Genomic DNA, 19,961 nt, shown 5'->3' with positions numbered 1-19,961 from the left:
CTGCTTGGGGACCCTTGCAGTCTCTCCTCTCTCTCTCTCTCTCCTGTTTAAATCCTTTGCTCCACACCGGCTCCATTCCATGAGCCTTTGAAAAGTTTCTTCCATTTGACAATGCACTCCCGGCTTTGGCCTGCAAAGACTTTGTTAATTACCTTGAGGCGTCCCTTCCGTTCAGATCAGTGTTTTTCAAGCTTGGCCACTTTAAGAGGCGTGGGCTTGAAAAACACTGGTTTATCTTCAGCACCAGCAAAAGGAAAAGGTGGATTCATTCAGTTCTGCAATCCTCGGTCGTGAGATTTCAGCATTTCAACCGGATTGTTCACTCCACTGGCGGGAACGGCGACCAGCGGGAAGGAGGGTGCTTTTGCAAATGGGGGGGGGAGCCGAGGAACAGAGGAGGAGGTCGCGATTGCAGACGGACAGGCCCGCAAAACGGATGCGCTGTGAGCAGGATTCGAACCTGCGCGGGGAGCCCCCATTGGATTTCAAGTCCAACGCCTTAACCACTCGGCCATCACAGCTCGCTCTGGCCTGTTTTTTTTCACACCTTTCCCGAATTGGATCCTCTGGGATTTATCGGATATAATTAGTCAATGCCTGAAGAAAAAAAGTTCTGCAGGTAAAAAGGGTTGCTTTTAAAATGTCCAGACATCTCTTCGTTTTATCTCCTGGGCAATGCACGCTTTTCCTCCCATACTTAAACATGAAATTATAAAGGTTAACCCGAGAAGCCTTCGTAGGATTCCCACTTGAATGCAAACGAGGGGATTCTTGCCGTCAAGGATCCCCGTTTAAAAGATGCAGAAGGAATCATGGGGCGGGTGCAGGAAAACTTTGTTGCAGGGCAACGTCTTCCATTCCTTCTGTTGGCTCCTAACTTGGACAGATATCTATTCGCTCGCTTAAATATTCCGGCTACCTCGCTCAGGTATTTTTCGCGGGGATGGTGGGTGGAAATCTGCTGCGTTCCCGCGGAGAAAGAGAGTAAGCTAAGCAGTGCAGCCACGAAGAGGTTAAGGCGATGGGCAAGTGCCCGTAGTCAAAATGGCCGCCGGAGTAGGCTTTCAGGCTCTCGCGAGGCTGCCTGAAGCTCATCCCCGGAGGAAAAAGAGAGGCTGGGCCTAGGCGGTTGCCACTGGCAACGGTGTGGCCTAGCGACCAGGCTGAAAGCCTGAGAGACCACGGGAGCTCGCTTGATCTGCGGGCGAGAGGCGGGTATACGAGGCGGCGGTTTGCTGTTGTCGGCTACCGTGGGATTTGGGCGGGACTTTGTATTTTGGGTGCTTGGTCGCTCAGGTGGGCGGGCAAGAGAGCATCTGTGGGGACCCAGAGCCAAATAAGGTGTAAAATGTTGGTACGTTCATACGACATGCGAGATGGCGGTTGGTGCTGACCTGGGTTGGTGTTTGGTGGGGTAACCAAACTCGGCCGGATTGGTTAATTTGAGGCTCCCTCTGGCGGAAACCCCGCAAGCGGGCTAACTCAAGTTCATCTGCTGCAAAAACTGGAGGGATGCGGGCAATTAAAACTGGCACAAATAGGCTCCTCTCCAAATTCCCACTGACTTTGAATGGTCTATTTGTTGATTTATTGGATTTACAGCCTACCTTTCCTACAGGAGCTCTCAGCGACCTACACAGCGCTCCCTCTTCCTTTTTCCCTGCAACAACAACCCTGCAAAGTAGGTTGGGCCGAGAGAAAAGCAGCTGGTCCAAAGTCACCCCACCAGCTTCCACAGCTGAGGATGGGCCATGAATTTGCTAACAAATTATTTTTATTATTAAGAAGTATTAATTTTTCATTGACTTTCTTGTTTAGGCACCTTAAAACGACTTCAGGATCTCTGGAAGGGGGGATCAGCAGAGCCTCTCGTGGCCGTCGGGATTTCCGCACGCCAGAGATGGCGGCCCTGAGCGTGCTGTAATCAAAGTGCTGCTTTCCGCGGGACTCGGTTGCCCTTGCGGAGTCAGGCTGCTCCGGTCCTCCCACGGGTCACCTTCAGGCTGCTGTACACAAATTAAAGTAGGGTACCTGGCAATAAAACCACCACCACATCCCCTTGACCTACTCATAAAATTAGCAGGAGAAAAAAAACCCTCATAATAAAACTCCATGATAACATTCTTCAGGTGATAAAGGTGTGGGGGGGGTTCCTTCGAGTCAGTTGACTCCGGGCAACTTCCTGGACAAGTCCCTGCAGTTTTCTTGGCAAGATTTTGAGAAGGGGTTTGCCCCGGCCTCCTCCCTGGGCTGAGAGAGGACTGGCCCAGGGTCACCCAGCTGGCTTCGTGGCTATGGCGGGACTTGAGCTCAGGACAATGAGAATCCCTTCTCTTCAGAAGTGTGTGATTTTAAACGTCAGTGGAAAATTATGCCATCGGAAGAGTCGCCCCCCCCCAAACCCCTTGCATCAAAAATAAGTGTACATGCCGGCACGACCACCTCTCATTAGTTTGATGACGATCGTTTGTTGATGGGGAGTTTCCCCTGCCCATGAAATGCCTTTCAGTTCCTGCCGTTTTTGAATTTTAATTTCTGCTATGGCCGCTTGCTGTTTAAATGTTTAAGAACTGCATGCATTTGCTAATTTGCAAAGCCAGCATTTCTGCAGCCCATGCTAAATGTTTCCGTTCAGATGTTTTCCTTGGGCTGTGAGGATTCTCTTGCTCTTTTGCAGGCAGGGAGAGAATGCCGCTGGTCAACGGATTGGTTCCCTCTCGATTCCTGACCCTCACAGCTCATCTGGTCATTGTCATCACCATCTTCTGGTCCAGGGTGAGAGTCGCGTTCCTAGTTTCGATTCAGGTTCCCTAGGAGCCCTCCCTCCCAAATTTGCCCCCCCTCCAGTCTCATTCTATTTTTAAAAGGGTTCCTTTTGAAAAAGAGCACGGATCTATTTTTGAGTCTTTGAGGAGGTTATTTTAAGCCCCCTTCTCAAGGAAGTGGGGGTTTGCTTGGCATTGCTGGAATGCTAGCCTTGGTGGGACCCAGGAGAGCAAGGGAAGGAAAGGAGAAAGGGATTTGTAGCTTGAGACAGAAAGATGCTTCGTGAGTGGATATCCCTTTTTAGTTTGAGGAGAGTTGCTCTGCAGCCAGGGTCTCCTGAGCCCTTCAGCCCATCTTGGATGCTTCCAGAAGCTCCTCGCCATCTCCTCCCTTTCCCTCGTGCGCCGGCTGGGGATGCTGAAGAGAAGAAGGGGGTCTTCATTCATCCATCCTGCCTCTCTCTTCCTCCGCAAAACCTCCAGGCCTGAGTGGGTGGAGAAACAGGTGGAGAGGCTGTGCTTTGCTGCCCAGCTCTCTGCTTTAAATGCCTCTAAAAAGGAGAGAAAGAGCCTTGCCTGTTCCTGCAGGCTGGCCTCTCCCCAGTGTTTTCTTTCCTTTTTTCCAGGAAAACAATGTCCGGGCTTCCCTCCCTCTCCAGTGCACGCAAGCGGAATATGACAGCCGAGACACTGAGTAAATCGCTCTACCTGGGACTGCTGCTGCTGCTAAAAACCACTTTTGCTGCTGTTTGGAAACGGCCTTTGAGAGAACAGGCTCTCTCTAAACCCAGCCCATACACGCACACACACACACACTTGTTTATTTTTCAAATTTAAATATGGTGGGAAGATGTCAGGCAACAGGGCCATCTTGGCTGGGGTAGCCTGAATTTAAAACAGGTTCTCCCTTGAGAGATGCCTGGTCCCAATACCACTTGTTTTTTGGGAAACAGAGACAACCGTTTTGTTGTAAGAGGCTTTTCCAGAGTATCTTAAAAAGATAATTCTGGGACAGCTATGAGTGTTGTCGTCTCAAAGTCCCTGGCTTTCTCTGCCGCTGAATGAGAATGGCTGTCATCGCTGGTTGCTGAGGCGCATGGGTGCTGGGTGGCTTAGCTGGGTGTGCTCTGATCTGAGCCAGCATTGGGCTCTTTGTTGTATTGCAGCAGAAGCTCCCATGGCTCGATTTTTAAAGATTTTATTGAATTTGCAAAAGCAGGGGGAGGGAAAAAGAAAAAGGAAAGTCCTATTGCTTGATCTTAATAGAGGCCAGTCATTAATGCAGAACTATCTTAAAGATCGTGAGAAGTGAGGGAAAATAAGCTGGCTCATACTGCAAAAGCTTTCCATCCAGTGGTCTCGCCCTCCATTCTCAAGTGGGGAGGGCAAAGTTGAGAACAGCTCACAGCAGTGTTTCTCAACCTTGGCAGCTTTAAGATGGGTGGACTTCAACTCCCAAGGCTGGCTGGGGAATTCTGGGAGTTGAAGTCCACCCATCTTAAAGCTGCCAAGGTTGAGAAACACTGGATTGCAGTATTCCCTTGCTTTGGCCCACAGGATATTTAACCATCTGTGGGCATTTTTAAAAAGCAGAGAAACCAGGGCACTGCCACTTCATGTTTTCCTGTTTTTGCTAAGGTGTGTAGGCATGGTTGCATGACATTAAAAACAAGCAAAGGCAGGGAACTCAAATGATTTGTCTGCTTCGCCCAATCCATTGCAACTTAGGTGACAGTATCTGCAGTCTAATCTATCTGGAAGTTCAGCTTGGGGAGGTTGTCCTTGGCCTGCCTCCTCCAGTGGTGTTTCTCTCTCCAGGATGGTGGTGGCCCTGTCTGTAACCCTCGGGCTGTTTGCGGTGGAGCTGGCTGGCTTTCTCTCCGGGGTGTCCATGTTCAACAATGTGCAGAGCCTCCTCTGTATCCTTTACAAAGAGAACGGGGACCAGCAAAGGTGAAGCAGAGGGAGTGGGGTGGGGAGGGAGGACTCCCGTAAAAAGCAGCTTCGGAAATTACTTGCAGTGCAGGAGAGCTAAGCCACAACATAAAGTAATGTAAGCAAATTGCCCAAAAGGTGGTAAAAGCAAAGCTGATCTTAGATTATGATGATGATAATAATACTACATTTACATGCCGCCTGATTCCCAGTGACTCTGAACGGTTGATCAGTCCTACGTGATCATTAAAGAATGGTATTGATTAGCCCCTACATGAAACCAACATCTCAGATTAGGGTCACTTGTTTTTATTAAAGGGATTATTATTGATCGTACTCCGTCGATAGTCATCCAAGGTCGCTCATACAGAAGGGCAGCCCTCCCTTGGTATGAGGGATTTCTTTGAGGTGGGGCTTTGAGGGGGCATCTGTGGTCACTAAAGTCTTCTCGGGTGTTGCTCAGATGGGCTCCCTTTGGAGCCTCCCCGGCATTTCCATAGCCCAGGACTTTGGCAACTTCCAGCAAACGCTTCAGCTTACAGACCACAAGCCGTTTCCTTAGAGGCCTCCGAGTTCTGTCCTTCTTGGCCGCCGAGAATCGTCCCATCAGTTCTGATTCTCAGCTTCCCGGCTGAACCCACTTCTCCACTGGTAGCTTTTATTATTGATTGATTGATTGATTGATTGATTGAATTTGTCACTGCCCATCTCATTAAACGACTCAGTGGTTTACAAGCTTCCTTTGCTTGAAGCTTTAGGCCCTTCTTTTTATCGGTTCTGCCCCTGCAAATTTCCCCCCCTGTAAAATGTCCCCTACATCATGCTCTAAAATGCTTGCATGGCATTGCATCATCAATATAAGTACCATCAATGATTATTGGTGTTATGGTAACTTGTGTGGTGGTCAGTGAGTGTATGAATTAGAATAAACCATAGAGTAGTTGCAGAAACACTAATAAGAATCATGGGAATTTAAGGGGGCAAGGCTGAGTGTCTTCCTCCCTCAGCCCGTTTGGTCCAGAGGTTGATGGATTTGCCAAACGGGGCACTGTTGCCAAACCCCGAAGTCATCAGTGTCACTCCAGGGCGTGGGTGTGGCTGCCTTGAGTGGTTGTTGCTCCGTGACCGAGCATCCTCTCTTTCCAAGCGACTGCCGCTCACGCTTCGGCCGGAGTCACGCTGCTCTTCTTCCTGTTTGAACAGTGGGACAGCAGCCTGTACTGGTGGATCTTTGCGTTCTGCAGGTCGGCTGGGATCCCTGGAGCCAGAGGGACGGTGGGAGGGGGCCCAAGGGAGCTGCCGGCCTACAGGATCTTGCCTGTTTGTTTATTTATTTGTTTATATTTTTATTCTCATGGGGGGAGAATGTTAGGGGTGGATTTGAGAATGGAAGAAAATGACTAGCGATTGTGTTCGTACAGCAGGTTCCATTAAGCCAAATAGTTGTGGTTCTGCAGGGAGCAGAAACACGGCCCTTGGCTTAGCAGGCTGCGTGCACCAGGCCTTTGTGGTAACCCAGCTGTGACCCTTGGAACACGGCTCACCTCAGTCCCTGAAGTTAAAGACTTTTCCTCTGTTCTCCCCCCCATGCCCATTCAAAATAGATGATAAGCCTTGGGGGTCATTTCGTGTGAACGGCTGACGTTTGCGGGCCTGCTTTCTAGGCAGGCCCCCCCTTTAGAAGATCCTTTCCCTGACGGCTCCCTGCTAGCCTTGGCTGCCCACTGCAGTGCTTCCGTCTGCCTCTCCTTTTTCGTCTTTGAGCGCTGGGAGACGGTCACTTACTGGTACATCATGGGCTTCTGCAGGTAGACTCCTGTCCCTGGGTGGCGGCTGATGTGGCTGGGAAGGCCTGGGGTTCCCCCAACTCAGGAAGGGGAGCGCTCTTCTTTGGGGTACTGACCTCTCCCCTCTTCGTCTGTTTTCACCCCCTGCCCAGCGCCTTACCCGCTGCTGTCGAGATCCTGCTTTTCATCTCTGTCTTTGGCCTGAAGAAGAAGCCGCTGTAAAAAGGAGGGCCCAGGAGGGAGAACAGCTTCCGCCCACAGAGGCGGCTTGTTCGGATTATTCCAGGGAAGGGAAGAGCCCCGAAGAAGCACGAGAGGGATGTCAAACGCCCTTCTCAGAAGGCAGGAAGGAGAGGAGTGACGGCCAGCCTCCCCTTGTTTTCCGCTCCACCTCTGCCCGCCAGTCAATCTACAGAAGCTGTAACAAGGCAGCTGGATCTCCTGCAGCACATGGACCCCCTTCTTGGTATTGTATCTATTATGGCGGCCCCACGTTTCATCTAGGGCTGCCTGATCTGAGTTGCCAAAGTCCAGCAGCACTAACTCCATGCCCCATCCCGTGGTCACCCAGATTGTTGCGGTTCTGATTTGATCCACACCTTTTTTCAAGCTAAAATCAAGGATTTGCAGTGCCAGAATTTCTCTTGAACGGGGATTATAATGCAGTCTGTCATTCTAGGCCATTGATAAAAGATAAAGTCCAGTCTCTGGAGGAAAGAATATATATTTTATGTATCGGTATGCTTCATTAAGGACTGAGGATGGTAGACGGTGCTACTTAACTGTTTTTATCTTAATAAACATCACCTTCTGGTAAATATCCAGGGTGGTTTGGATTGTCAGTGTTAGAAATGTTCTTGGTTTATGTGGATTTAGGGACACGTCTTGCATTTCTTGCTGAGGTCCTAACAAAGTTGAGGCTCGTTCTGGTTGAATAGCTTAAAATCAGTTTTCAGATAGCCTTGTGTGGACAAGATTTCTTCCTTGTCCTGAGCTCTTAAAGCCACTTTTCATGGCACGAAGCACAAGACACCCACATGGACCGAGCAGCACCTTCAGAAACTCCCTCGATAGATCGTATCCTTCCTATGGGATCTCGTCTAGTTTCCTCAGTATATTTCCACCCCTCTGTTTTTAACCATAGCCAGTTGGTCGGAACCGAAATCCGAATTGGTTGAGGAGGTGGAACCGTGTTCCCGTTGACGTCTGAGACGGAGCTGATCTGGCTATTGGGCCAAGCCACCCTTGGTCTTAGGGGCTTCCACGCCTCAAACGCACATCAACAGGTGCGTTTCCATTCCAGTCTCTCGTCTCCTTCGAAACTATGCAAACAAGTGCCTGAAGTTGCAGTGCGAAAGGCAAGCGTGCTGCAAGGATGAAAAAGTAGATGAAATGTACTTGGCTGCTTGGTTTTGCAAAAAGAAAAATAAAATAAAATCCACAGGTTGCCTTTTTTCCCTGTTGCGTCAAAAACAACTTCCCCCAAATAAAGTTTCTTTTATATATTACGGGCTTCAGCGGTTAAAAAAGATGATTGCTTTGGCGTTTTATTCTTCTGTAGATGTTGTAGGGCACGCTGGACTTAATTAGCTATCCTGTGGGGTTTGACATTTTCTAGTGGTCTTCAGGGTGGGGTTTACACCCCGTCCCCCTTGGTTGCTTGGTGTTTCCCAGGGATTCCTAGCCAGCCCCCCTTGTTCTGTACTTCCAACTGCACTTCCGCGGGCCCTATCCCGGCGCGCGGCCTCTGTTTGTAAGACATCTGAGCAAAGCCAGCGAATCGTGATGGGAGCAGATGAAGCGCTGGGCTGGATTTAGGAGCAGTGGGGCAGCTCGCGGTTCAGGGCAGCTGGAGGAGGTCAGCTGGGGCTGCCGACTCAATAGTTCCCCCTATTGCACCCTCGTGTGTGTCAAGATCAGCCTTGGATTTTAAAGTCTGCACCAAACACTGCTCCCCCCCCCCCGTGGTTTTTCAGCTCTTTTGCCCCGCTTTCTTTCTCTGCGTCCTCCCCGCCCCGCCCCGCCCCGCCCTGCCCTGCCCTGAAAGCAGCAGCTGCCGGGCATCGCTGGAAGACCGCGCGAGCTGCAGCCAGACCAAGACCAAGGGCGGGTCTCGGGGGCTCTGAAAGGACAGCGGAGACGGTGCCGCCAGGTTATCTTTCACTTGACGTCACGTTTATGCAGATTGTGCAGCGCAAGGGCGCCTGGGAAATTAGACGGCGCCGCCGCTGGAAGAGTTTCGGACGGCGACGGAATGCAGCGGGAGCCGGGCGGAAGAGAGGAGGCTCGGCGGCGGCAGGGCAGGGTCTCCTCGCGGGAGGCTGCCTCCGGGGCCACCGTGACCCTACTGGTCGTCCCCCAAATAGCGGCTGCCGTGGCCGAAGCGCCTCCGTATCGTCAGTGAGGTATATCCTTACCTGTTCCTCCTCCGGGAGAACAGAAGATGATGAATGGAGAGGCATGAGAGATGATTAGAGTCTCCGCCAGCCGGGGAACAGCAACGCCCCGGTCTGCTCCTTTCTGATTTCGCTGACGGTCCCTCCGTTGATCCGTGTCTTCAAAAGGCAGAAAGAGAAGGCGAAAGCGTGGGGTTTCCCGCTTGTCTTGGGACTGTTGATGAAGTGTTGTGTGAACGCAGGTGGCAAGGAAAGTTCTCCTGCTTTGTTTATGTGTCGCTGTAATTTTTGGAACCCCGGAGAGTTTTTGTTATCGACACCGTTGCTTTTTACACTGCTTTGTAGCTATTGGTCAGCGAATACCCTCAGGCCGGGACTTTTAGGCTCCTTGCCGTTCCCATCATCCTCCCATCCCAATAGCTCCAGCTGTTTCGTTTTTATGTTGACTTTTATGCACTTTTTTTTATACATTTGATACATTTTGATACAATCGGAGCACCTGCGCCGAAAGAAAGGTGCTTGCCACAGCCCTGCGGGGGCGGCGGTTTGTACACAAGGAAAGACTCTCCTTTCTGATTGGCTAATGCGGCTTTCCATCACACCCTACCCTTAGCATACGGGAGGGTTGGCCGCGTATCACTGATTGGCTGCCTTACCTGCTCCTTACATAGCGTACGGACCCCGCCCCTTCTTTCCTTGCTCCTTTTAAATGGTGCTTTGCCTAAGAGCTCCCTCTCTCTGTGCAGTCCCCGGAGTCTTTCTGAACATGGCGCAAAATGGCCGGCTTACCTACCGAGGTAGCTTTCTTCTTCATTCTGATTGGCTAAGGTGCGGAAACTGGCATTGCATCTTAGGAAGTGGAATGGATCCTTCAATAACTGGGCCAACCCAGAGCTTCTGGCACAGGTCCAGAATCCCGCCCCTTTCTCTCCCTCTCTCCTTCTCTACCAGAAGGGTGGGCCTTAGGTCAGGGACAAGGGAGAAGCCACGCCCAAGGGGAGGATTGTCCAATGGAGGTGGCGGAGCTCAGCCGGCTACAAGGAGCCAGCCAATAGGAAGCCGAGAGTCCACCGCGCTAGGGCGAGGGGCGGTGCTCGCCGTCACCAATGAGGCGGCGCGTTTGTCGGCGTACGTTTGGAACGCTGCGGCAGCCAATAGGGCGCCGGGAGGGAGATTTGAAAAGAGAAGCCCGGCGGTTCCTGGCGGCGGTTCCTCTGCCCGGGAAGCGGTAAGAGATGCGGCGGAGCGGGAAGCGGACGTGGGAGGGCGGCGGCTGCGGCCCCGGCCCCTCCGCGTTTGCTGCCCTCGACTTACCGCGCGGGAGGAGGGCGGCGAGGGCGCGCTGGCCCTCTTGGCTCTTCCCAACTTGGCGCTCTCTGGCGGTGCGGCGTCGATCGGCTTCGCCGGGGATTATGGGGATTGTAGTGCAACGCGTTCAGGGAAGCTTCTTTGGTTTCGCCCCGGGAGCAGCGGCGCCTCGGCAGCCCGGAAGCGCCTTCCCCCAACCAGCTGCCCTCCGAATGAGCTGCACTACAGCTCCCATCATCCCCGTCGACTGCTGAGCGGCCAGCCAGGGAAGATGCATGTGGAGGGTTGGGGAGTATTGGGTCGCCGGAAATGTACGGATAGTTCCTCCCTAAGCTTTGGGCAGTTTGGAGGAGATTAAAGCCAGTGATAGTTATCAATTGAAACAACAATAATAATAAAAAAAATGGCCTTGGGGGAAGGGAGGAAGACCCCTGACATTTACACCGTCACGACAGAAATGGTGGATTCGAGCACTGTCCTGGCCCAGGACTGGGCCACACATAAGCCCTGTTCGGCCACGGTGACATTTCCTGCATCCTGTAAGACGCCGTTGTCTGATAGAGAAATAATCCCAACCTGAGCATATTTCTCTTTCCAGTTGTTTTTTTAGATTTTTTATCCTTCCTTGTTTTTTATAAATCAAGGTGGCGAGCATACCTCCTGCTCCTGGCGGGACTAGAACTCGCCGTCTCCCGGTTTCTAGCCTGGGGCCTTCACTGCTAGGTCAGAGGGGCTCTCGGTTGCTTCCTATTTTACTACATTCTCTCTTCTGACCCCCAAGACGAGGAGGGGCAGCCTCTGAAGCGCTGCTTCTGTTGAGCGTGGATGTTTACCTAGCATTGACGTGAAGCTGAGTGAGATAAATGAAACTGCTCTGCTTATTTACGAAGAGAAAATGGGAACAGCCATGAAGGTTTCCCAAAACGTCACTTTGCAAGGTTTTGCACACGAGGACCCTTCATGGGATTTTACAAATATCGGAGTATTTTTAGCTGGTGGCTTCCCATCATATTTATCATTTGGGTAAGCGCTTTGCGTACCTTCTCAGTCCCTTGCATCATTTTATAAGGAGGCCGTTCCTGTGTACTCTTGACCTTCTACCTTTTGCAATTCTGTAAGTGTTCTTCATTTGGAGGGGCATCTTTATTCACGTTCTCACCTTGATATAAAAAGCTCACTATTGGAGGGGGGAGTTTACCTTGTCTCCCCCCATTGGAGGCAAAGCGAATCCCTCCCCTCAGTCTTTCTCTACTGATTCTTTCATTTACAGTATTTGAGTCACTTGTCTGGCTTTTCTTCTTCTTTTTTTTGTCTGTAACTCAGTCATCAGTTTTAGGACCCAGTCTCTGCTGCCCCATGGCAGAGTTATTCTCAGCATCTTGATACTGAAGCTGTGCTCATCCGTAACGCCCTCTCTGGCTTGGTGCTGGATATCCATCCTGTATTTATTCTCCATCTGGCACTGCTGTTCTGACTGTGGAGAAGAAAGAGGTTCTTCATCCTCCTCCTCCTCCAGGATGGCAAACAAGGAGAACGTGAGCAGTATCTACAGTAGCCTTTCCACAGTAAGTCTTCGCATGAAATTGTGTCAGGTGGGACTCTCAAATTCCCTAATAGGTTGACACTCTTTCTTTTGTTTAAAAAAACAACATCTAACTCTTATTTGAAACTATCTCTTATGTGGTTGATATAGGAAAATAAGTAATACTGACGCTTTTCAATGCCGGTGGGAATGTTCTGGATAAGAACTAGGAACTTGATGTAGAAGACTGATCTCCATCTTCAGTTTGTATGCGGGATATCCTGAGCAATGGTACAGATAGGTTGAAAAATGTGTTGTAATATTTGTAGTAGAATAACCTGGATCTTTCCTCAGATAGCAAAGAAGAAACCCCAGGTTTCACGTGTGGGAAAATTGCAGCAATATGACTGCCACAATGATGGTTGTTGCTTGCTTACAAAAAAACAACAACCCAAATGGGCCAGATTCCTTTCCGGACCCATTTTGAAGAGCTTGTGAATTAAGGGATCTTTAAAAAAAAATGGGTGGGGTAAAAAGTCAAGTAGACTGACGAGTGGGGAGCGGGCGTCTCTCTACCTGTTGCTGCTCCCAGTTTTTCGCCTTTGGCAGGGCTGGCTGAGGCTGCAGGGAACTGCAGGCTCCCTGCCTGATCCAAATTTTTGTGGAGCGATATTGGTTCAGTTGAAGTTCAGGGCTCTTAAAGAAATGCTGCTCTCCATCAGGCTGAGGTTCCTTCCCTTAAATGGTGCCATCTTGCAGGGCCAAGGAAACGCACTTTTCCATTGCAGCCCCTGACCTGCGGAGCATCCTTCTCCTTGAGATCCGGCAGGCCCTTCCCTTTTAACCTTCCGGGCAGCCCTTAAGACCTGCTTCTCCCCTGAGCATTGGGATCGGGGGAGAGCAGAACGGGAAGGGAGTGTTGGGGGCTGCATCAGGATGTCGGGTTGCAGCACCAGCTTTTTCTGTTTTTGGTTTTATTGCTTTTTGTTTTTATTCCCTGCATATATTGTTTTTTATCCTTTGGTTGTGAGCTGCCCAGAGTGTGGTTTAAGGTGGGCAGTTGTATCTGTGTTTTAAATAAATAAAACGGAGTCTTCCTGTGTGTTTGGGGCTATGTGTAGCTACATATTTGTCAGGTTAATTCAAGGTGGAAGTTAATATAATATATTATTAAACTTGTATGCCACCTGGTTCTCAATGACTCTGGGCAGCTCACCCCAAAGACATTACCGGAAAATCAATAAAACATAAAAAAATAAAGATAAAAGATGGCAAGCTGAATGAAGCGAGGGGTCTTGCTCTCCCTCGCCAAAGGCCAGGGTGAAGACTAAATATCTGAGTAAATGTCTGGATTTGTTTTTACTTTCAGCTGTAACCCATCCTTGTTGGGACTGTGCTCCTTCTGTGGCAGAGTTACGTGGAGGCTAGGGGTTTTTTTTGTGTCAGCCACATAAGTGTATTTCATACCCTGTTTCTGCTGTCCTGGAGGGGCCGGGAAAAGGAATCCACAGAAGCCTTCTGCTAGCTAGAAGCCAGGCATTTTTTCTCTGTCAGGGAAAGAGAAGCCCAAATGTAGTCCCTTGGTCAACAGCAGATCTTTCATTTAAAAACAAAACCACTGATTTACCAATCTGCTTTCCTCCTTCCTTCCTTCCTTCCTTCCTTCCTTCCTTCCTTCCTTCCTTCCTTCCTTCCTTCCTACCTACCTACCTACCTACCTACCTACCTACAGTACCGCCTCAACAGCCAGGCAGCTGGCCCTCACCGCCTTCCATACAAGGATACCGGCACTCCATCCAGCACCCCCTCTGCCTCACTTCTGGTGCAGAGAGCCATCACTAACAGCGCGAAGCACACCCTGAAACCTGCCTGCATCCAGAATCCAAGTAAGACCTTCCTTGAGGGTCTGGACCCGGTGGGGACGTTGGTCTCATCCTCGAGGTGATCCAAGGGCTTCCGATGCACTTAATAGCAATGGGGGCTGATGGCCTTCAAACTGCAGAAGGCAGTGGGCTTCTAGAGGCTGTCGGGGGCTGTGGGTCGGGTTCCGTTTTGTGCTGGAGTATTCTGATTTTGCCTTCTGCCTCCCTAGCTATCCCAGGGAGAGTGCCTGTGGAACCCACTTCCGTTGCTCCATCCTCGCAGGAGGGCCCCGAGTGAGTATTTTTCCAGTGGTTTCAAAGCGGGGAACGTGCGTTTGAACTTGCGGGTGGAGAGTTTGACGCATCCCTGCCTCTTCTGGCTCAGTGGAATTTTTCTGTGCCTTTAATTCCGTTCTGCAATGTGCCTGCCTGCCCCGGACCTCAGGCCAAGGCGAGTGTTCACCATTGACGACTTTGAGATCGGGAGGCCGTTGGGCAAAGGGAAGTTCGGCAACGTTTACCTGGCCCGGGAGAGAGACTCCAAGTTCATTGTGGCGCTGAAGGTGCTCTTCAAGTCTCACATGGAGAAGGAGGGGGTGGAGCACCAGCTGCGGCGGGAGATCGAGATCCAGTGTCACCTCAGGTACGGCGGGAGCTGCGGCTCGCAGGTCGGACCTGGTTCTCGCAGGGGTTGGCCTTGACTTGGCCTTCTGCGTGGGCCGAGTCTTTTGCGGCTCATTCAACGCACGGACCTGTGGCTGAGCATGACGGGTGCATCCAGCACGGAGCGAGAGCGAGATCGCAAGTATTTGAGGCTAAAGCTTTAAAAGCCCCTTGGTGTGATATTGCCTCCAGCGCTGGAAGGAGGGTTACCCAGCCCAAGACCGTGGGGCTCCTGCAGCCTAAGATGAGGCCAGGCTGGAGAAAGCGTTTTTTCCTGCTCACGGGGCTGCATTTTAACGTGTTTCCCCTTCCTGCAGCCACCCCAACATCCTGCGCCTCTACAACTATTTCCATGACAAGAAGCGAGTGTATCTGATCCTGGAATACGCCCCTCGAGGAGAGCTCTACAAGGAGCTGCAGAAGTATCAGCGTTTTGATGAGAGGAGAACTGCCACGGTCAGCTGTGCTCTTGAGGATCTGAAAGTTGAAAATCTTTGTCCTTTGATTGGAAAGTTGGGCAGAGTCAGGTCTCCTCTTTGGGCACATCCCAGTTGGGTTAATTGGTGGCCGCAGGCCCAGCGGAGTTCCTTTAATAATTTCTTTGAAGCCCGGGTTTTCTAATGAGGCTGGGGGCTTGGGCCAGCCTCTCCCATTCCTTAGTGCACCAAATGGGCAGTTTAGCTCATTCAGGCCTCTCTTCAACGGGGGCATCTCAGGGCCTCCAACAGCCCTTCTTTGTCTGTCTCTGCAGTACATGGAAGAGCTGGCCGACGCCCTTCTCTACTGTCACAATAAGAAGGTGATCCACCGCGATATCAAACCCGAGAATCTGCTCATGGGGCTGAAGGGGGAGCTGAAGATTGCTGACTTTGGCTGGTCCGTGCACGCCCCCTCGCTCAGGTCGGTTGTCCCATGGGTCTGAGGGCCGCCGGGGGCTGCGGGGGGACTTGGAGCGCCACCTGGGCTCTCTGCGAATCGCAGCCTTCTGCTGCTGAGCCCTCTCCTCCTCCTCCTCCTCCCCCGTGCGGTTCCTCAGGAGGAAGACCATGTGTGGAACTCTGGACTACTTGCCCCCCGAGATGATCGAAGGCAAAGCCCACAACGAGAAGGTGGACCTCTGGTGCATTGGGATCCTGTGCTACGAGTTCCTGGTGGGAAACCCTCCGTTTGAGAGCGCGTCCCACTCCGAGACCTATCGGCGTATTGTATCGGTGAGCTCCGCTTTGCTGGTGTTACGGACGAGGGTCTGCGCAATAGCACCTTACTTCCAAACCGGGCTGAGCGATCAGGTTTGCCCTGCTGGGGTGAGAGAGAACGGGCCAGGGAGCTTATATTCAGTAGTGCTGCTTTGCAACAAGATTCAGCAAGTAAATCGGATGTTAGACTCTGGTGCTTGTGAACCAGGGCGAGTCCTGGAATTGATTGAACAGGCTCCTTTCTTTAGGAGGCAGAGCCAAGATCAGGATCAGAGCCCCACAGACACATACGTATAATTTTAATTATTTGGTTTGTGTCTTATTCTGTACAACTCAGTGTGACGTACATGCCTCCTCTTTTCCGCATAACGACAACCCTGTGAGGTGAGTTGGGCTGAGAGAGGGACTGGCCCAAAGTCACCCAGCCGGCTTTCCTGCCTAAGGGAGGACTAGAACTCATGGCCTCCTGGTTTTTAGCTCAGCATCTTTCCCACTACACCAAGCTGGCTCTCTTTATATTCATGTGCATATTTATACTGTGAATATATAAATCTATATATGTATACTATTTATACATATGTAAGTAAGATACAAATTTTATACATGGTGAATATTTTGGAAGTATATCTGTGAAACTCAAGGGTAATATTTTATGCATCTCTACTCAATTTTTTTTTTTTTTTACAGAGACATAACAATGGGGATAATTTTTTTTCTGTTACCCTTTTCTCAGTAATTCTTAATAATCAGGGCCTTATTTTACAGGAGATTCATTGCCCAGGTTCCCCAAGTGTTACACAAATTCTGCTGCATACTCTAAATTATGTGGATACTTTTTGCTGCCCGCAGCAAATATAAATAAATAAACTGCTCGAGAAATTGAAGCTTCTCTGACTAATGCCTGCTTCAGCCTCCCTCCCTCCATTAATGTCTAGAATTTCCTTTGAAAGCTTATCTGAGCTACTTGCTCTTAGAACTGCTGGACATAAATGATTTATTTTATGAGGAACTTCCTTTTTCTCTGCTTGAAAGAGACTTGCCTTCAGAGGAAGTCAGGAGCCTGGAGTAACCAGGCTTCATTGTCCAAAAAAAGAAAAAAAAAATCATCAGTAAAATGTTACAGAACGGTCCAATGTAGGAAGAGCATTGGGCCCTGGCAATCATCACCCACAGCACTCTTAGTGAACCTTCAAGGCTTCTGAGTACAATATATTTTATATTTATATTTCAAACTTGGCACTGCCCATCTCACGGCAGAGCAACTCTGGGCGGCTTACTAAAAAGAATAAATATTAATTAAAATAGAATAAATACTGATTAAAATACAGTGCAGCAACAACATTCCTATAGAATGCTTCCAAGAGACTGATGTGAAGTAGGAGTTACTAGACTCGGGGAGCGTCTTAGGGCTGTGCTGTCCGTGACACAACCGCCTGGAGCATCTTAAAGCCACTCTTAGCGATGGCGGCAGCTGTTTCTCTGCAGCCTTGGTGTTGCACCCCTCGGTTTCTGTGGTTAGTGGAAACCAGCAGCCTGGTGGCACCGGGGTAGGGGTTGCTTAGAACTGGAAGAGCAGGGGGCAGCCATGGCTTGGGGGGGAGGTCTTTGGACCCATCTTGCTTGTGGCCAACGCTGGATTTGGGGGGCCTTACTCACAGTCACTGATGCCTTAGTTACTTCTCATCTGGACTACCGCGATACATGCTACGTGAGGCTTTCCTTGAAGTCCACTTGGAAGCTATGGCTGGTCCAGAATTTGGCAGTGTAAATAGTTCTAGGCGCATCTTAGTACGCTCACGTAACACCACTACTACCATGTAGGCTGCACTGGTTACCAGTAAGCTTCCAGGTGTGATTCAAGGTGCTGATGGTCGCCTATGAAGTCCTTTGTGGTACGACACCTGAATATTCTTCCTTCGTATATCACGCATTTAACTCTTGTAAGCCGTCCAGAGATACTTGGCAAGTGGGCAACCATGTAAATTAGTCAAATGAATTTAAAAAAAAAAAAAAGCAAAAAACCCAGCCAATTAAGCAACCCACCCCATGGAAGGAACACAACTAGGCCAAAGTGGATTCTCCATTTGGAGGACCTTTTCTCCAAAAGAGGACTATATAGAGACCTCCACCAGTGGACACTCAAGTTCTGTTCGTGCTTTCTTTGGGGTGGGAAGAGGACAAACAGCGCGTGGGTGCTGCAAAGCTGCCTCCTCCCCTTTTCCTTTTTTTCGTTGGATGCAAACAGCTTTAAGGGCAGGCGAGCATCTTGCAGCGATGAACAAAATAGTGGCAGGTGGACGCCACCTGAGACAACAGGCTCCGTGTGATTTCTGGGCATCTCATGCCCGTTAAGTGTTAAACAGAAATTAACCTTGCTAGCTTTTCTGCTTTGAAACAAGGTCCAGAGAAGTGTTCTCTAGGATAAGAAGCCTGTATTCAGACATGTTTGCTCATGATGATCAGGTAACCCAATTTTCTGCTTTTGAACCAACCACATTGCCTGGGTTTCAGGCCACCTGCTAAGTTAAAACCAGCTTTGCTTGTTCAGTCTGCCGGCTCCTCCATGCCTTCCTGTTGTGGTTGTGCCCTCACCTTGGCTCTGCCTCCCTCCCTTCTCCACAGGTAGATCTCAAGTTCCCACCGCTTGTGACAGAAGGTGCCCGGGATTTGATTTCGAAGCTGCTGCGCCACAACCCAGCTGAGCGTCTCCCGCTACAAGCTGTGATGGAGCACCCTTGGGTGAAAGCCAACTCCAAGCGGGTGCTGCCCCCCGTCTTCAACCCGGTGCCCGTGGACTAGCTCTGCGAGGACGAACTGGACCCCCAGCTCAGCATTGTCCCCAAGGATCATTTTACCTAGTTTGGGCTACTGAGGCTTTGGAGGGGGCATTTTTGCAGGGGATTGGGAGAAGGACTTCTCTTCCGGATTGCAAACATACTCGCTCCCCGAGATTCACACTTGAAGAGCTGACGTGGACTGGGATCTGGTTTCTGAGCGCTTGGGAAATTCTGTGTGTGGCCCCCATCACCTGGAGGGGCCCAAGGGGTCACCCTTTTCTGTGCGGTTCCCTGATGGCTGACCTCCTTTGGAGCCATCCTGGAACTGCCACCACAGTAGCTAACGTCTTGCAAGCCTCGACCCTGGTTTTTTTCATGACTAAGCCAACCATTTCCCAAACGGTATGCCTGATCTTCGTGTATATATATTTTCTATGGAACTGCTGTAATTTTAATAAACTTTTTTTCCAGACCTCTACTTTTTAGTCATGTATTTTAGTCGCGTACGCAGATTTCTGGAAGTTACGCTGATGTTCCAAGAACGGTAGAAATGGAAGCTGTATAATTTGGCATTGGTGCTTGGCATAAGGTTCTTTCGATTAGCAATTGAAAGGAGAAAACAAGGAACGGGAATGACTAATTCTTGGACACTCTGGGTGTAAAGTGCTTTTAATAGAGGTGCTTCGCTTTACGGCTACATTTTTGTTGTGTCTTGTTAATGTTGACTATGACAGCTCCGTTCTGCTTTAGCAATTTAGGAATATAGTTTTTGGCTTTTCTGCTATGAAAAGAAACCTGGATTGGCTATTCTGTGTGCAAGAGTACACACAAAAGATGAACCTTTGAGTCATGCTTCCTGCTTTTAAAATGTGCGTCAACATTTGTTGTGTTTGGAGTTACTTCTCCATCCAAATTTGTAAAATTACAGGTGTATTTAAGGCTCTTACAGGGCTGAGTTGCTTTTCATTAAATTGCATTGTGTTTTCAACCAGCTCTCACCTGTCACGCCATGTAATGTCAGAAGAAACTTGCCCACTCTTGCTGTCATTTTACCCAGCTGTGCAAATAATATATGCATCTTTGCCCAGAGCACCTGAGGTCAATTTTTTCCATTTCGTATCTTGGTTTCGTAGCATGGTTTTAAAAAGGTACATGTGGGAGCACTAGCAGCTATTTAAAGGAATAAGGCCAAACTAGACCAAAATGCTGTGAGCCTCTTAACCAGTGTTTCTCAACCTTGGCAACCTGAACATGGGTGGACTTCAACTCCCAGAATTCCCCAGCCAGCCATGCTGGCTGGGGAATTCTGGGAGTTGAAGTCCACCCATGTTCAGGTTGCCAAGGTTGAGAAACACTGCTCTTAACAGACTAAAATAGGCTAGTGCTGCACAGTGCTATATTTTGAGTATATTTCAAAGTTGGAAACCCTATTTCTGGATTGTACGGGGACCTTTTATCCTTGTTTCCACGTAATGGTGGTTTATTCAGTAAACCCAGTTTTCTGGGTGGGCAGGGCGCCTGGAATTGGCAACTAACCATACAGGCTGGATTAGCACAACATGCCAGGGTAAAATGTGGTCTGTTGCCTCAATTGTGGCTCTGTGTGTTGTGTGAACACAGCCAATGCCTTTTCCTCAAGCGCCGCCCATCCCTTTTGCAACCTGGCGCCCTCTGTGGAGTCACGGCATCCCCCCCAAAGCTGGCTGGGAATGATGGGGGGTGAAGTCCCAGGGGCACCAAATGGGCGCTG

The 19,961-nt window shown here is 50.0% G+C and overlaps 2 protein-coding genes and 2 non-coding genes across 13 annotated transcripts; 3 read left to right on the top strand and 1 right to left on the bottom strand.

Moving 5' to 3' along the window:
- Window positions 1-241: 241 nt before the first annotated feature.
- TMEM107 (transmembrane protein 107) lies at window positions 242-8,002 on the top strand. Of its 8 annotated transcripts, none has more exons than XM_025176203.2 (7): window positions 251-619; window positions 1,819-2,022; window positions 2,678-2,775; window positions 3,392-3,459; window positions 4,584-4,684; window positions 6,412-6,508; window positions 6,640-8,002. In XM_025176203.2, the coding sequence occupies exons 3-7, from the start codon at window positions 2,689-2,691 to the stop codon at window positions 6,707-6,709; spliced, it is 423 nt and encodes a 140-aa protein (XP_025031971.1). In that variant the 5' UTR covers window positions 251-619; window positions 1,819-2,022; window positions 2,678-2,688; the 3' UTR covers window positions 6,710-8,002. The 8 variants fall into 8 exon arrangements, with proteins under 8 accessions (XP_025031976.1, XP_025031971.1, XP_087998411.1 ...); XM_088142285.1 differs by lacking the exon at window positions 251-619 and adding an exon at window positions 1,085-1,211 and having other exon boundaries at window positions 6,412-6,487; XM_088142286.1 differs by lacking the exons at window positions 251-619; window positions 6,640-8,002 and adding exons at window positions 1,085-1,211; window positions 5,848-5,944 and having other exon boundaries at window positions 6,305-6,488.
- Window positions 440-521, bottom strand: TRNAS-UGA (transfer RNA serine (anticodon UGA)). Its single transcript has one exon. It is a non-coding gene; the product is annotated as a tRNA-Ser (tRNA).
- An 879-nt stretch (window positions 8,003-8,881) lies between the features above and the next one.
- Window positions 8,882-9,012, top strand: LOC112542708 (U8 small nucleolar RNA). Its single transcript, XR_003086347.1, has one exon. It is a non-coding gene; the product is annotated as a U8 small nucleolar RNA (small nucleolar RNA).
- A 986-nt stretch (window positions 9,013-9,998) lies between these two features.
- On the top strand, window positions 9,999-18,681 carry LOC103065127 (aurora kinase C). 3 transcript variants are annotated; one of them, XM_088142282.1, is made up of 10 exons: window positions 9,999-10,111; window positions 11,515-11,756; window positions 11,885-12,004; window positions 13,446-13,599; window positions 13,806-13,869; window positions 14,021-14,218; window positions 14,556-14,694; window positions 14,990-15,138; window positions 15,275-15,449; window positions 18,057-18,681. In XM_088142282.1, the coding sequence occupies exons 3-10, from the start codon at window positions 12,002-12,004 to the stop codon at window positions 18,231-18,233; spliced, it is 1,059 nt and encodes a 352-aa protein (XP_087998408.1). In that variant the 5' UTR covers window positions 9,999-10,111; window positions 11,515-11,756; window positions 11,885-12,001; the 3' UTR covers window positions 18,234-18,681. The 3 variants fall into 3 exon arrangements, with proteins under 3 accessions (XP_087998408.1, XP_087998406.1, XP_087998407.1); XM_088142280.1 differs by lacking the exon at window positions 11,885-12,004; XM_088142281.1 differs by lacking the exons at window positions 9,999-10,111; window positions 11,885-12,004 and having other exon boundaries at window positions 10,120-11,756.
- Window positions 18,682-19,961: the final 1,280 nt, after the last annotated feature.

This window comes from Python bivittatus, unplaced genomic scaffold (genome assembly GCF_059951505.1).
Source record: "Python bivittatus isolate LINGU-HERP-01145 unplaced genomic scaffold, Pbiv_v1 ctg000370_np1212, whole genome shotgun sequence".
NCBI classification, from domain to species: Eukaryota; Metazoa; Chordata; class Lepidosauria; order Squamata; family Pythonidae; genus Python; species Python bivittatus.
The sequence above is the reverse complement of the archived record's forward strand: the minus strand, read 5'-3'. Positions and strand labels throughout refer to the sequence as shown.

Coding starts and splice junctions, on each gene's coding strand:
- TMEM107 (XM_025176208.2), top strand. CDS start 2,689: ATGCCGCTGGTCAACGGATTGGTTCCCTCTCGATTCCTGACCCTCACA. Junction 3,460..4,583: donor TATGACAGCCGAGACACTGA/GTAAATCGCTCT, acceptor TTCTCTCTCCAG/GATGGTGGTGGCCCTGTCTG. Junction 4,685..6,411: donor CAATGTGCAGAGCCTCCTCT/GTATCCTTTACA, acceptor GCTCCCTGCTAG/CCTTGGCTGCCCACTGCAGT.
- LOC103065127 (XM_088142280.1), top strand. CDS start 11,709: ATGGCAAACAAGGAGAACGTGAGCAGTATCTACAGTAGCCTTTCCACA. Junction 13,600..13,805: donor TGCCTGCATCCAGAATCCAA/GTAAGACCTTCC, acceptor CTGCCTCCCTAG/CTATCCCAGGGAGAGTGCCT. Junction 15,139..15,274: donor GTGCACGCCCCCTCGCTCAG/GTCGGTTGTCCC, acceptor GCGGTTCCTCAG/GAGGAAGACCATGTGTGGAA.